Source organism: Erinaceus europaeus, chromosome 10 (genome assembly GCF_950295315.1).
Source record: "Erinaceus europaeus chromosome 10, mEriEur2.1, whole genome shotgun sequence".
In the NCBI taxonomy this organism is placed as follows: Eukaryota; Metazoa; Chordata; class Mammalia; order Eulipotyphla; family Erinaceidae; genus Erinaceus; species Erinaceus europaeus.
In genome coordinates this window covers 41,420,003-41,433,909 of record NC_080171.1, presented here as the reverse complement: position 1 = coordinate 41,433,909, position 13,907 = coordinate 41,420,003, and the positions used below count along the sequence as shown (strand labels likewise).

General features: G+C 37.5%; 1 protein-coding gene across 1 annotated transcript in view; it reads right to left on the bottom strand.

Annotated features, from left to right (window-relative positions):
* KDM4C (lysine demethylase 4C) overlaps positions 1-13,907 on the bottom strand; it is a 397,677-nt gene that overhangs the window by 322,912 nt on the left and 60,858 nt on the right. Inside the window, exon 4 of the mRNA XM_060199547.1 lies at positions 13,247-13,361. Within this exon, the coding sequence (XP_060055530.1) occupies positions 13,247-13,361 (115 nt within the window). The remainder of the gene's footprint in view (positions 1-13,246; positions 13,362-13,907) is intronic.

Sequence of the window (13,907 nt, the reverse complement as noted above, 5' to 3'; positions counted from 1 at the left end):
GTATACATTTAGCCACTGGATTCCATGACAAATGTTCGGCATTCAATGTGCCACTGTGGAACTTGCCCTGTAATCTTACAATCCTGTAATCCACAAAAATCTATCTATCTCTCCCCGCCCCCCGACCTTACACACTCACACACACAGGGACTGAGATTGGAGTCAGGGTTAACTGCAGATAGACTTTTTGGAGTGAGAGATACTGTAAAACTAAGCTGTGGTTACCTATGCACAACTATATACATATATTAAAATTCATTAAATTGAAAGCATTAAGTAGATGAATAATATGATATGTAACTTACAAAATAATAAATCTATTAGAAGTATATTTGCATGAGATTTACAATGAGGGGAAAACTATTGTTATCTTCATTTTTTTTTTTTTGCACTTACTTCACCGCTATTTCTCACTTAGAGGAATTTTAGATTTAGCACAGTTTCATAACACTTGGCAGAAGACTGGTGCTATTGACTTTCCCTTTCATTCTTCACAAAGAAAAACAACATAGGGTATTTGCAGTGGTCTCTTTTTCATTCTTCAGGGTTTAAATTCACATACACAGCCTCAAACACTATTTCTTCAGTGAAAAAAAATTAATAATAATGTTTGCTGAATACTAAACTACATTTTGTTTTGGTTTATTTTGATAATCTCCAGGTCTTGACTGTTGCAGGATGATTTCTTTTCATATAGAATAGGAAAACAAGGCAGGTAGAAATAGCAAGAAACCACAATATCATAGCTTCATTCAGTGTGATAGAGGCCAGGTATAAACTGGATCACACAAATGGTAAAGCAGTGTGATCCAAATGAGTAAATTATATTTTCAGGCCAGGAAGATTACTCAGTGAGACCACTAAGGTCAGACGCTCTATCCCAACACCATGGCAGAACTGAACTACTCTGTTGTTCTCTCACTCTCTTTCTTACACTATATTTTCTCAATATAGAACATTCAAAACAAAGAAGAATCTTTTTCTCATTTACTTATAAACCTGTTAGTAAAAGAGAAACATTTTATAGTTTATGACTTACTATTTCTTTGTTTTTTTTTTTTCCCTCCTCCAGGGTTATTGCTGGGCTCGGTGCCTGCACCATGAATCCACCGCTCCTGGAGGCCATTTTTTTTCCCCTTTTGTTGCCCTTGTTGTAGCTTCGTTGTGGCTATTATTATTGCCCTTGTCGACGCAATTCGTTGTTGGATAGGACAGAGAGAAATGGAGAGAGGAGACAGAGAAGGGGAGAGAAAGATAGACACCTGCAGACCTGCTTCACCGCCTGTGAAGCGACTCCCCTGCAGGTGGGGAGCGGGGGCTCGAACCAGGATCCTTACACCGGTCCCTGCGCTTTGCGCCACATGCGCTTAACCCACTGCGCCACCGCCCGACCCCCGACTTACTATTTCTTAAAAAATATGTACACCTCGGGAGTCAGGCAGTAGAGTAGCAGGTTAAACGCAGGTGGCGCAAAACACAAGGAAGGGCATTAAGGATCCCGGTTCGAGCCCCCAGCTCCCCACCTGCAGGGGAGTTGCTTCACAAGCGGTGAAGCAGGTCTGCAGGTATCTGTCTTTCTCTCCCCCTGTCTTCCCCTCCTCTCTCCATTTCTCTCTGTCCTATCCAACAACGATGACATCAGTAACAATAATAACTACAACAATTAAAAAAATAACAAGGGCAACAAAAGGGAATAAATAAAAAATATTTTTTAAATGTATAACTCAATTAGAATCCAAGTCCTAGAATTCATAGCCCTAACTTTGATCCAGTGACCCAAAAGCCCAATGACAAGTAGTGACTTATTTTGAGGGACCTCTGATACAAAGCAGATGTGTATAAGTAGCCTCTCTACCAACCTCTCCATTTCACCAGTCCTGTCACCTTCTTCCTGTGGTTTATGAGGGAATTATCAATATATATAATATCTGAGATTCAATGTAGACACGAAATCATCGGAATACATCTATAAATGATTATCTTGGTTTATTCACTTACCATTGAAGTACCAACAGTTTCCTGGCATATGTTTTGCTATATATTATTATATTATTATTATTATATACATCTATAACTATTTTTATCACTATTTCCCTTTGTGGTATATAGGCTATTTTACATTATTTGCTGGAATTTAAAAAGCAAAGAAAAATAGTCCTGGTATATACATAAACACTGACTTATATTTGTAATTATTTCTAAACAAATAAACACCTGCTTCACGTTCTTAGTCATAATAAAGATAAAAATCTAGAATTTGGGAGTTGGACGGTGGCACTGAGGGTTAAGCGCACGCAGCACAGACCAGCATAAGGATCCCGGTTCGAGCCTCCGGCTCCCCACCTGCAGGGGAGTTGCTTCACAGGTGGTGAATAAGGTCTGCAGGTGTCTTTCTCTCCCCCTCTCTGTCTTCCCCTCCTCTCTCCATTTCTCTGTCCTATCCAACAATGACGAAATCATCAACAGCGACATCAACAACTACAACAACAATAAAACAACAAGGGCAACAAAAGAGAATAAATAAATAAAATAAATATTTAAAAAAGATAGCATTTTTTTAAAAATCTAGATTTTTTTTTTTTTTACAGAGACAATGTCATTACACAATTCCATAACTCCTAGTGGACTCTTTTCTGTAATTTTTATAATTTTGAGGAGGAAAGGGAGCAGAAGCAGATAAGAGAGAAACAGAAAAGAAATACCACAATACCTGTCATGCATAGTGTTCCTATGTGATTAAGTGTGTGTTTCACTGGGTGAACTATCCCTAACTTTTTTTTTCCTTAAGTGATAAAATGTGAGGTCAAAGTAGAATTGGGATGTAAAATAAAAATCTTACCAAGGCTTTTTGTAAACTTGTAAGAAAGACCAGGACAGCAAGGGAAACAGAAGAGGGCTTTACTTCTAAAGATAATCAAAGACCCTAGCAGATACTAACACAAGAGAAGTACATAGAACAATTCAAAGTTATATTAAAAATAGCAGAAAGAGAACAGGGAAAGGGGTCTCTGGCTCTACAAAATAAGGTCTCTATCAACTTCAGTAAATTTTAACATTTTCAGTCGGAGAGTCTTCATCTATAAATGTGTTGGCTATATCATATGATCTCAAAAACTTCTTCCAGGGAGTCGGGCTGTAGCGCAGCGGATTAAGCGCAGGTGGCGCTAAGCACAAGGACCCGCAAAAGGATCCTGGTTCAAGCCCTGGCTCCCCACCTGCAGGGGTGTTGCTTCACAAGCGGTGAAACAGGTCTGCAGGTGTCTTTCTCTCTCTCTCTCTCTCTGTCTTCCCCCTCCCCTCTCCATTTCTCTCTGTCCTATCCAACAACAATGACAACAATAATAACTACAACAATAAAACAACAAGGGCAACAAATGGGAATAAATAAATAAAAATAAATATTAAAAAAAAATTTTCTTCCAAAAGAAGTCACCAATCAGATTCGGCACTAAAATTCCTGTTTTCATCTTTGAGTGAAAACCATTACTGTTTGCCTAAAACTTTCCCACAGAGACCCACAGATGTTCACACAATCTTTCTCTGAGAATACTGAACATATTCTCAGTAGCCCTAGCACGTACTCTTAGCATCCTCACCTTTTTTTTTGCCTCGATGGCTATTGCTGAGACTCAGTGCCTGCACTACGAATCCACTGTAGCAGTTATTTATTTATTTTTATATGGCAGAGAAAATTTGAGAGGCAATGGGGAAGATAGAGAGAAAGACAGACAGCTGTAGACCTGCTTCACCGTTTGCAAAGTGAACACCCCGCAGGTGGGAAGCCGGGGGACTGGCATTGGGATTCTTGCACAGGTCCTTAGACTTTATAATATGTGCACTTAACCCAGTGCACCACAGCCCAGCTCCCCATCTTCACCCTTCATATTGTTCACATGGTTGATGACCAGGACATCTTGAATTCTCACTACAACCTAGAGATTGTGCCAGTTAACCGCTGCAAAGTTCAGCCTCTCTTATTATAATTACTGTTATCTTCATTTATTTATTGGATAGAGACAGCCAGAAACTGAAAGGAAAGGGGATGATAAAGAGGGAGAAAAACAGAGACACCTTCAACACTGGTTCACTACTCACAAAGTTTTCCCTATGCAGGTGGGGACTAGGGACTCAAACCTGGGTCCTTGCGCATTATAACATGTGCACTCAACCAGGTGTGACACTTCCTGGCCCCAAAGTTACACACATGATGCAGAGTGTATGAAACTACACCATGGAGCACCTAGTCTGCCGTGTTAGTAATCCCTTAGGGAAATCATTTGTGACTCTACATCTAAGTAGTAATCAGTTTACACTGACGTTTTTTTATGTTTATTTATTTATTTATTTATTCCCTTTTGTTGCCCTTGTTGTTTTATTGTTGTAGTGACAAACAATTTATATCCCTAATACTTCCTATATTGCCACACAATGAATTTCTTTTAAGTTCTTTCTTTTAAGTTTCTTTTAAGTTCTTTATTTTCTTTTAAATTTCTTTTTCTTTTAAGTTCTTTCTGATATGGTAAAATTGGAAATTTTACTTGTGACTATTTCAAGATCATTAGCTTCTTACTTAAAATGGAAGCCCAGGGGACCTGACAGTAGCGCAATGGGTTAAGCACATGGCACAAAGCGCAAGGACTGACGTAAGGATCCTGGTTCAAGCCCCTGACTCCCCACCTGCAGGGGGTTGCTTTACAAACAATGAAGCAGGTCTACAGGTGTCTATCTTTCTCCCCCTCTGTCTTCCCCTCCTCTCTCACTTTCTTTCTGTCCTACCCAACAATGAAAGCAATAACAACAACGATAAACAAGGGCAACAAAAGGGGAAAAGTAGCTTCCAGGAGCAGTGGATTCGTAGTGCAGGCACCAAGCACAAGCAATAACCCTGGAGGCACCAAAAAAAAGCTTAAAATGGCAGCCCAATCTATTATGGGAGAGCTGCATTCTTCAGAAAGTTCTTCCAGAGATGAAGTTTACTTTCACAGGCATTCTCACCTACCTTATGTGTAAGACAATCAAAGGTTGTATACTTAGATGACCCTATGTCTGGGCTTTATCTGCTCTTTCATTGTCAATTTCTGCAGAATCCCAGCGATATTACCCTGACAAAACTCTCTGAAAATATGTCTTAGTGGATAAGAACTATCACAACATCCTCTGTCTAATGCCAGATGTCATAATTTAGAATTATGTAAACTATGATGTTTCTCACTAGTAGTTAGCAGTAATGTGATGACAAAAAATGAGTTTTGATTAACAAGAAATTTTATTGCGTGGAAGTAAAATCTAAAAGTCACAATTTTGTTAAGATCAATTGTTTGCCCTTTGCATCAGAACATGTCTAGTATGATGATACCTTGCATTGAATATAAAAATCACACACATACAGTTATTTCCTATTTCAGGATAAATAATGCTTTCATATAATAAAAATATGAACTAGAAAGGAAATCTAGTGGCTCAGACAGATAAAATTGTTCTTCCTCATTTAGAAACCCACAGCCTTGGGTAAATTTGCTGTCCAAGGGCACCATCTAGTGGATGAAAAGTATTTAAGGTACTCCACTACGGGAAGAATAAAAATTTCATCTAAATGCCTTTAAGAATAAAATCTTGGGGGAGTGGTAGTGCAGAGGGTTAAGCACAGGTGGCGTGAAGCACAAGGATGAGCATAAGGATCCCGGTTCGAGGCCCCGGCTCCCCACCTGCAGGGGAGTCACTTCACAAACAGTGAAGCAAGTCTGCACGTGTCTTTCTCTCCCCCTCTCTGTCTCCCCTCCTCTCTCCATTTCTCTGTCCTATCCAACAACATCAATAACAACAATAATTAAACAACAAGGGCAACAAAAGGGAAAATAAGTAAATATATATATATATATATATATATATATATATATATATAAGAATAAAACCTTGGTATGGAAAGATCCCTATGCACTACACCAAGTCAACAGATTCTTTATGAAGGGTTTCTTGACTTCATAAAACCCTAATGCAAAAGAAATATAGACTCATAAAAATTCACCATCAAAGAGTTTAGGGTCTCAAAGAAATGATGTTTACCAGGAAGTAAATGTTATTTGTGCCCAGGTGATGGAGCACCTGGTTGAGTACATATTACACTGCACAAGGACTGCACAAGGACTGGGGTTTAAGCCAGATCCCCATCTGCAGGGTGGAAATATCATAAGAAGTGAAGTGGTGCTACAAGTGTCTCTCTACCTCCCCTTCCCTCTATTTTTCTATTTTTATTTTATTTTATATTATTCTATTTCTATTTTATGTTTCTACTTTATTTCTCTATTTCTATTTTATATTTATATTATTCTATTTCTATTTTGTTTCTATTTTATTTCTCTATTTCTATTTTATGTATTATCTAACACATAATAAGTAAATAAAATATTTTTAAAAGTGTTACTTAAGCTAGGAGGAATTTCAATGAGCAAATAATTTAATCCTTTCTGTAAGACAAAGATAGTCATTTATGAGTCTCCATCTAAGTAATAAGTGCTTTATACTGGCAAACACTTAATATCCTTAGTACTTATATTGCCACACAATGAATTTCTTTTAAGTCATTTCTGATAAAGTAAGACTGAAAATCTTTCTTGTGACTATTTCAAGATCATTAGCTCCTTACTTAAAATGGCAGGCCAATCTATTCTGGGAGAGCTGCATTCTTCAGAAAATTAGGCATTGATTCCATAAATAAAAAGATCAAAAGTGGGTCAGGGAGATACCATAATGGTAGTGCAAACAAATTTAATCCCCAGCATCACTATACACCTGAGGCGAACTGTGTCCTTATAAAATAAATAAATATTTTTAAATATCCTGGTCTTAACACCATCTCAATTTTATACTGGGTGCTGAATGAACCAGTAAAAGCTAGATGGAAGAATTTAAAAGTAACTAACATAAGATGAACCTCTCAAGCTTGAAAGTTCACCTCATGGGCCACTTTCCCTTTTTTTTATTCATAAAATAACCAAATTCAGAAGTTATTACTGAGGGTCTGGTAAGACAAAATGTTTGTGCAAAAGACTTTCATGCCTTAGGCTCTAAGATCCCAGATATCAATCCCTATCACCACCATAAGCCACAGCTGAACAGTTCTCTGGCCTCTTTCCCTGTATCTTTCTGTATCTTCCTCATTAAAATAAAATATATTTTTAAAAAGAACATTCAGTGCTGTTTAATATAATCTTCTGTTTCCAGAGACATGGAAGACAGACAGGAAATGAGGTGTGGTCAGTGCCTGTGGCAAAATGTCACTCTCCTAGCTTAGCAATGGTCTGGCCACCCCTACCTCCCAATGAAATACACAAGACCAGGAATTGCCACACCCTCCTCACCTCCATAATACACCAACATCTCTTCTCATCTTTTACTATAATACTACTGTTAAATAATATTAATGTAATTATAAGGCCTTAAGTAGAAAGAAAAAGATTAGGGGGGCAGGTGGTGGCACACCAGGTTAAGCACACACATTACTGGATGCAAGGTCCCGTGTTCACGCACCTGGTCCCCACCTACAGGGAGAAAGCTTCACGAGCAGTGAAGCAGTGCTGCAGGTATCTCTCTGTCTCTCTCCCTATCTCCCCCCTCCTCTCAATTTCTCTTTGTCTCTATCAAATAAATATTTTGAAAGAAAAACACTGGAAGAAATACACAAAAATTAACAACTATTGCTGCTGACTGCCAAGATTATGAGTAATTTCAGTTTTAATTCTTATATAATATTTCACGACTGTTTATATTACGTAACACTGAGGGTCCAGATTTAATCACCATCACTGTCATGTACCAGAGATAAGCTGTGCTGAGGCCCCTCCCTTCCTCCCTGCCCCTCACAAAAATAAATCTGGAGGTGAAGAAATGGTTCAATGGAAGGAGCACTGAGCTTTCATATATGAAGTTCCAGATTCTATCCTTGGCACTACATGTACCAGAGTGGTGCTGTGATTTGTCTCTCTCTGTCTCTCAACCTCATGTGATACTCTCTTTACCACATGCAATAAATAGCTTCTATATAATGAATAAGCAGCCCAAGAGGTGATATGGTACTGGACTCTCAATAAAATTGTCTAGAGTTTGATCCTGCACTACACACATCAGAGTGGTGCTCTGGTTCTCTGTCTTTCTCCTATCACTGATCAACAAATAAATGTTTCAATAAATAAATCTTTGAAAATATTAAAAAGATCATTTTTGCCTTAAAATATCTAAATACTATGTTGCATATTATAAAGAATATTTAAAAGGAACACTGGAAAGAAAACTACACACACAACCTGAACTGGAATTGGCATACTGCACCAAAGTAAAAGACTCTGGGGTGGGTGGGTGGGGAGAATACAGATCCAAGAAGGATGACAGATGACCTAGTGGGGGTTGTATTGTTATATGGAAAACTAGGAAATATTACACATATACAAACTACTGTACTTACTGTCGAATGTAAAGCATTAATTCCCCAATAAAGAAATTTAAAAAAAAAATAGAAAAGAGGGGGAAAGGAAAAATGGCCACAGGAAGCAGTGCATTCACGGTGCCAACGCTGAGCCGCAGCAATAACACTTGTGACAATTTTTTTAAATGGTGACTATTCTTGTTAATTTTCTAGAAACTTCTTTACGCCTGGTAAATCCACCTATAAATAAAGATGATTTTACCTCTTAAAAAAAGAAAAAGAAAAAAGAAAACCACACACACACACATTCTAATCAACTCAGTAAAACCATTGCATTGCCAAAAATAAAAAATAAGAAGAAAAGGAGGCAGAGGAGGAGGAGGAACACCAGGGGCCTACAAATAGTTTGCCTGCAAAGGTGCTTGCTTTTATTTATTTTTTTTCCCCCTTTTGTTGCCCTTGTTGTAGCCTCGTTGTGGTTATTATTATTACCATTGTTGATGTTGTTTGTTGTTGGATAGGACAGAGAGAAATGGAGAGAGGAGGGGAAGACAGAGAGGGGGAGAAAAAGATAGACACCTGCAGACCTGCTTCACCGCCTGGGAAGGGACTCCCCTGCAGGTGGGGAGCCAGGGGCTCGAACCGGGATCTTTACACCAGTCCTTGCGCTTTGCACCACATGCACTTAACCCACTGCGCCACCGCCTGACCCCCTTGCTTTTATTTCTATACAGCTCAAGTTTAAATCTGGTCCCCCTTGTACAGTGGTGCTGTGATATCTTTCCTTCTCACTTTTTCTATCTTAAGAAAAAAAAAATTAGTCCAAAGCAATGATGCCTGGACTAGGACAAAGAAAATAATAAATAAAATTTTAAAATCCCAGCTCTCACATTGAGAAATAGCCAACTTGAGATATTTTATTTTGTCCTAAGGTTTACCACAATACTATTTCAAATCGTTCTGTATTTCTTTTGCTGAACTATTAATGAATACTTGGACACACACACAGTTATAAGCTAGAAAATTCTTACTAAGGCAAAGTCCTAGAAATATCATGTTTGTTTTGTTTTTTGTAGCACCGGGCCCTCATGCAGGTATGATTCTACCACTCTCATGCCAATATTTTCAATCTTCTGGTTTTAAAGAAAGAAGAAGGGAAAGAGGCAGAGAAAGGAGAAACACCACAGTACCGCCCACTATCCATGCAGCTCTCCCCTAACGTTTCATGATGCTCTCATGCGGTAAAAAGGGTTAGACCCCAGAGCTCTACCAGGTAAGCTAGTTCCTTACCATAGAAATAAGTGCAGGAGGGTATAAGAGAACAAAAGGTAAAGTCCTTGCGTTTTGCACCACTTGCGCTTAACCCGCTGCGCTAACTCCAGATTCACACAAAAATGTTTTTTCAATGTACATTCGCTGCAATGATTTCAAACATTTTAAACTTGACAGTTACAGGTTACTGTTATACTCATTCTCCATACTCTCTTAATGTACTTTCTCAAGTTAGTTTCCATCTAACTCCAGGGGGCAAATACAAGTTATTTTTCATTTGTTTGAATTTAGGTGTCCTGTGTGTGATTGGTTTTATTTACCAGTGGCAGTTTACAATATCTCTCTCATGTCTGTCTTTATGTTACAAAAGGACAGAAAATGTTAGCTCAGCTCTGAAATGAAAATGCTCCCACAGAGCCTACAGAAATTCCATAAAACAGTATGCCTGGTAGGCCCTACTGAAATGACAAATTTCTGCCTCCACCTAGTGTAAATGATGAGAATTTTTTTTAAATTGCATCTTTATGAACCAGTGGATTTTGTTCATTGGATTTTAATAACTAAAGTTACTCAAATCTGAAGTCTAAAGTCAATGATCCCTTGAAGCAATGCCAATGTATAACTGGTTTCCAAACACAAGTGGTAAACTGATAAGCACATAAAACCAAAGTCTATCAGCCTCATGTCATTTGCAGTCACCAAATGTTATTTCACTATTAATAAGGAAAACTGGTTTGCTGCCTTTTTATGCCAACTGTTTAAAAAAAAATCTAAATATACTGTTTCTAAGTCTTAATTATATTTGAAAAATACTGAGTTTTATTTATTAGAGAGTATTTTAATTTATTTATTGGAGAGCATTCAAACATACATCGGGCCAGTTGGTAGCGCACCTGGTTGAGCGCACATTACAACCATACAACCTCTCAGCCCAGGATCTGGATTTCAGGTTAGTTTTCTTTCAGAAGTCTAAATACTTGTCAAAATACCAAAAGGGAGAAATCAAAGAAAAGAGAAACTGACAGCTCAGGGAAATCTTTCAGTTGACATAAACTTAGTTTTACACATTTCCACAACTGTGAGATCTGCAGTACTGCTTTCTTATACCCACAGTGGAACAATGAAAGCATTCAAAAGCAACTTACTTGCCTTGGAATTATCAGAAATCTCAGGATCCCTATTGCTAAAGTTTACTCCCATGTCTCTGTCTCACCCATTCCAAAGGATATCCAGCAGAAAATGCCTAAGACAAGATATTATGACCTAAGGAAGCCTTACTGGAAATGGTACTCATTTTCCCAGTATAAATAACCATAACAGAGACTTGAAAGGGGCTCAGTGACTAGAGAATCACATGTGCTAGAGTGATGCTCTGGTTCTTCCTCTCTTGTTCTATCTTCTTCTATCTCTCTCTACTAAATAAATCAATCTTAAAAATTTTTAAAAATGGACTGAGGAAACAGTATAATGGTTATGCAAAATGTCTTTCTTGTATGAGCTACCAGAAAATCCAGGTTCAATCCCACACACCACCATAAGCCAGATCTTAACGGTGTTCTGGTTTTAAATAAATAAATAAATAGGCATAACATGTTATATGTTAAAAAAAAGTTATCATTAAATAATAAATTACTGAAAATACACTTAGAATTGAAATACCAAAGAAATATATCAATGACTTAATACAATGTCAGTCTGAAACTAGCTAACTAGTGATGACTAGAGTCATCACTAGTTAAAATGAGCTTCTGCAAGGCCATACAAAATAAACTTCTAAAGCAAAAAAATAAAAGCTAAATAAATCCTATGTCCTCTGACGGGAAAACAAACACAAATACACATAAATACATATACACATGTGCATAAAGTTAGAACAAACAGAGATTGTAGAAAGGTTATTCCTCTTTGGTAAGTTTAAGAACTTTTTCCTTTATATTTTTATGTATTTTTCTATATTAGTTTATTGAAGTGCTACTTTTAATAAACAGCAAATGCTCAACACAGAGGTGTCATACTAGTGAAAATCTAAAACCACAATAGAGAAAGATTTTTTCTTCTATTTAAAGAATAAATCTTTGAGGGTCAACTGGTGGTACACCCAGTTAAGTGCACTTAGTATGAAGTGCAAGGACCTGCGTGTGGATATGGATTTGAGCCCCCGCTCTCCACCTATGGGGGGGGGGACTTCACAAGCAGTGAAGCATGTCTGCAAGTGTCTTTCTCTCTCCCCATCTACCTCCCCTCCCTGCTCAGTTTCTCTCCATCCTATCCAATATAATAGAAAAAATAGCCAACGAGAGTGGTAGATTCATAGTGCCAGCACTCAGCCCCAATAACTCTGGCTAATAATAATAATAATAATAATGACAATGATAAATAAAAACAAATAAGGAATCTATGGGGAATGTACAAGGACTCTGAGTGGGGCAGAAACACCAAAATTCTTATGGGGGACAGACCTCTCTGCAGCAGACCTTTAGAGAGGCCCAGTTCACCAGAACCCCTAAGGAACTAGAGGAAATTCTGTCCAAATTGTCAGCTCTCTGCCAAGCTTTCATCATTAAGCAATCAGGAAGCTTTTGCTCAGACTACTTTTATACCACTATTTGCATGGTTCTTCCAAGCTTTCTCAGGTATGCTCTGTAGTTGGGCTCTCAAAGTTAACCAGAAGGAAAATGTATGGCTCCTCTGAATTGAAATGAATCTAAATGTAAAACACTCAATGGCTTCTCAAGACAAGTTAAGAAATGGAGGTGTGAGGGAGTCGGGCTGTAGCGCAGCGGGTTAAGCGCAGGTGGCGCAAAGCACAAGGACCGGCATAAGGATCCCGGTTCGAACCCCGGCTCCCCACCTGCAGGGGAGTCGCTTTAAAGGCGGTGAAGCAGGTCTGCAGGTGTCTACCTTTCTCTCCTCCTCTCTGTCTTCCCCTCCTCTCTCCATTTCTCTCTGTCCTATCCAACAACAACAATAATAACTACAACAATAAAACAACAAGGGCAACAGAAGGGAATAAATAAATAAAATTAAAAAAAAACATTTTAAAGAAATGGAGGTGTGAGAGACAATGTTAATAATGTGTTGCATTGATTCCATTTTGAAATGAGCACTTTGATATATAGCAGGTTAAGTAAAATACTAACTAATTTTAGTTGGGCTGGGAAAGTAGTTCAGAGGGAGAACAAAGGACTTGCATGTGTGTGAGTTAAGAACTGATCTCTATCATAAAATATACTATAGCTGACTTGTGCTCTAGCCATTTTCTACATCCATCGTCCACCTTCTCATAAAAATAAACCTTAAAATATAAAGCTGTAAATAAGTAAATAAATATTTTCACTTAAAACAAGTCTAGATAACATATTACTGTTGAACTCATGTACCTATACAAAGCTAATTTGAAAAATACCAGCAGAAGTCTTACTGATGTTCTTTATTTCCCTTTGTCCTATGAGGAATTGTGAATCAAACTACAAGACATTTCTGAACTGCCCAGAATGACAATAAAAATAATAACATGAAATAATCTCTTCCAAAGCCCACAACAACAAAGTATACCTCATCATATATGCTCCCATTAATGTCTGCACCATAGATAGGGGCCACAAAAGTTAAGTTCTTCCAGTATTTGCGCTCCAAATCTTCATAATCCAAGTATCTTGGAGTACAATATCTGAAAAAAGTAAATGAAAAAATAAAAATAAATTTAAAAATACAATTCTAAAGTATTGTCATCTATTTGATTTAAATCCCATTCTAAACAAATTCCTATCAAAATGAAAATGCTGCAGTTTAACATATTAATGGTAGAAAGAAATGATAGTTCTTGATTAGTATAAAAACAGGCACACAGACCAGTGGTAGAACAAAGATTCCAAAAACAAATCCACATATATGAATATGTAAAGCAAAGACAAAGACATCAATAAAAAATGATAGGGAAGAGAAAGCCTTTTCAACAAATAATGGAGGGAAAATTAGACAATAATATAAAGAAATAAAGCTGGATCACCATTTATCATGAAAAATTAACTCAATATGTACAGATATGGACATTAGTCTAAAGATTGCAAAATACATAGAAGAAAACTAAGTGATACAATCTGATACCTTCACATTAGAGAACTATCTGGAGACTGAACTCTACTGGCAAAGAAAACAAAAACAAGAATAAGCAAGTGGGATTACATCAAACTTTAATGTTTATATATATGGAAAG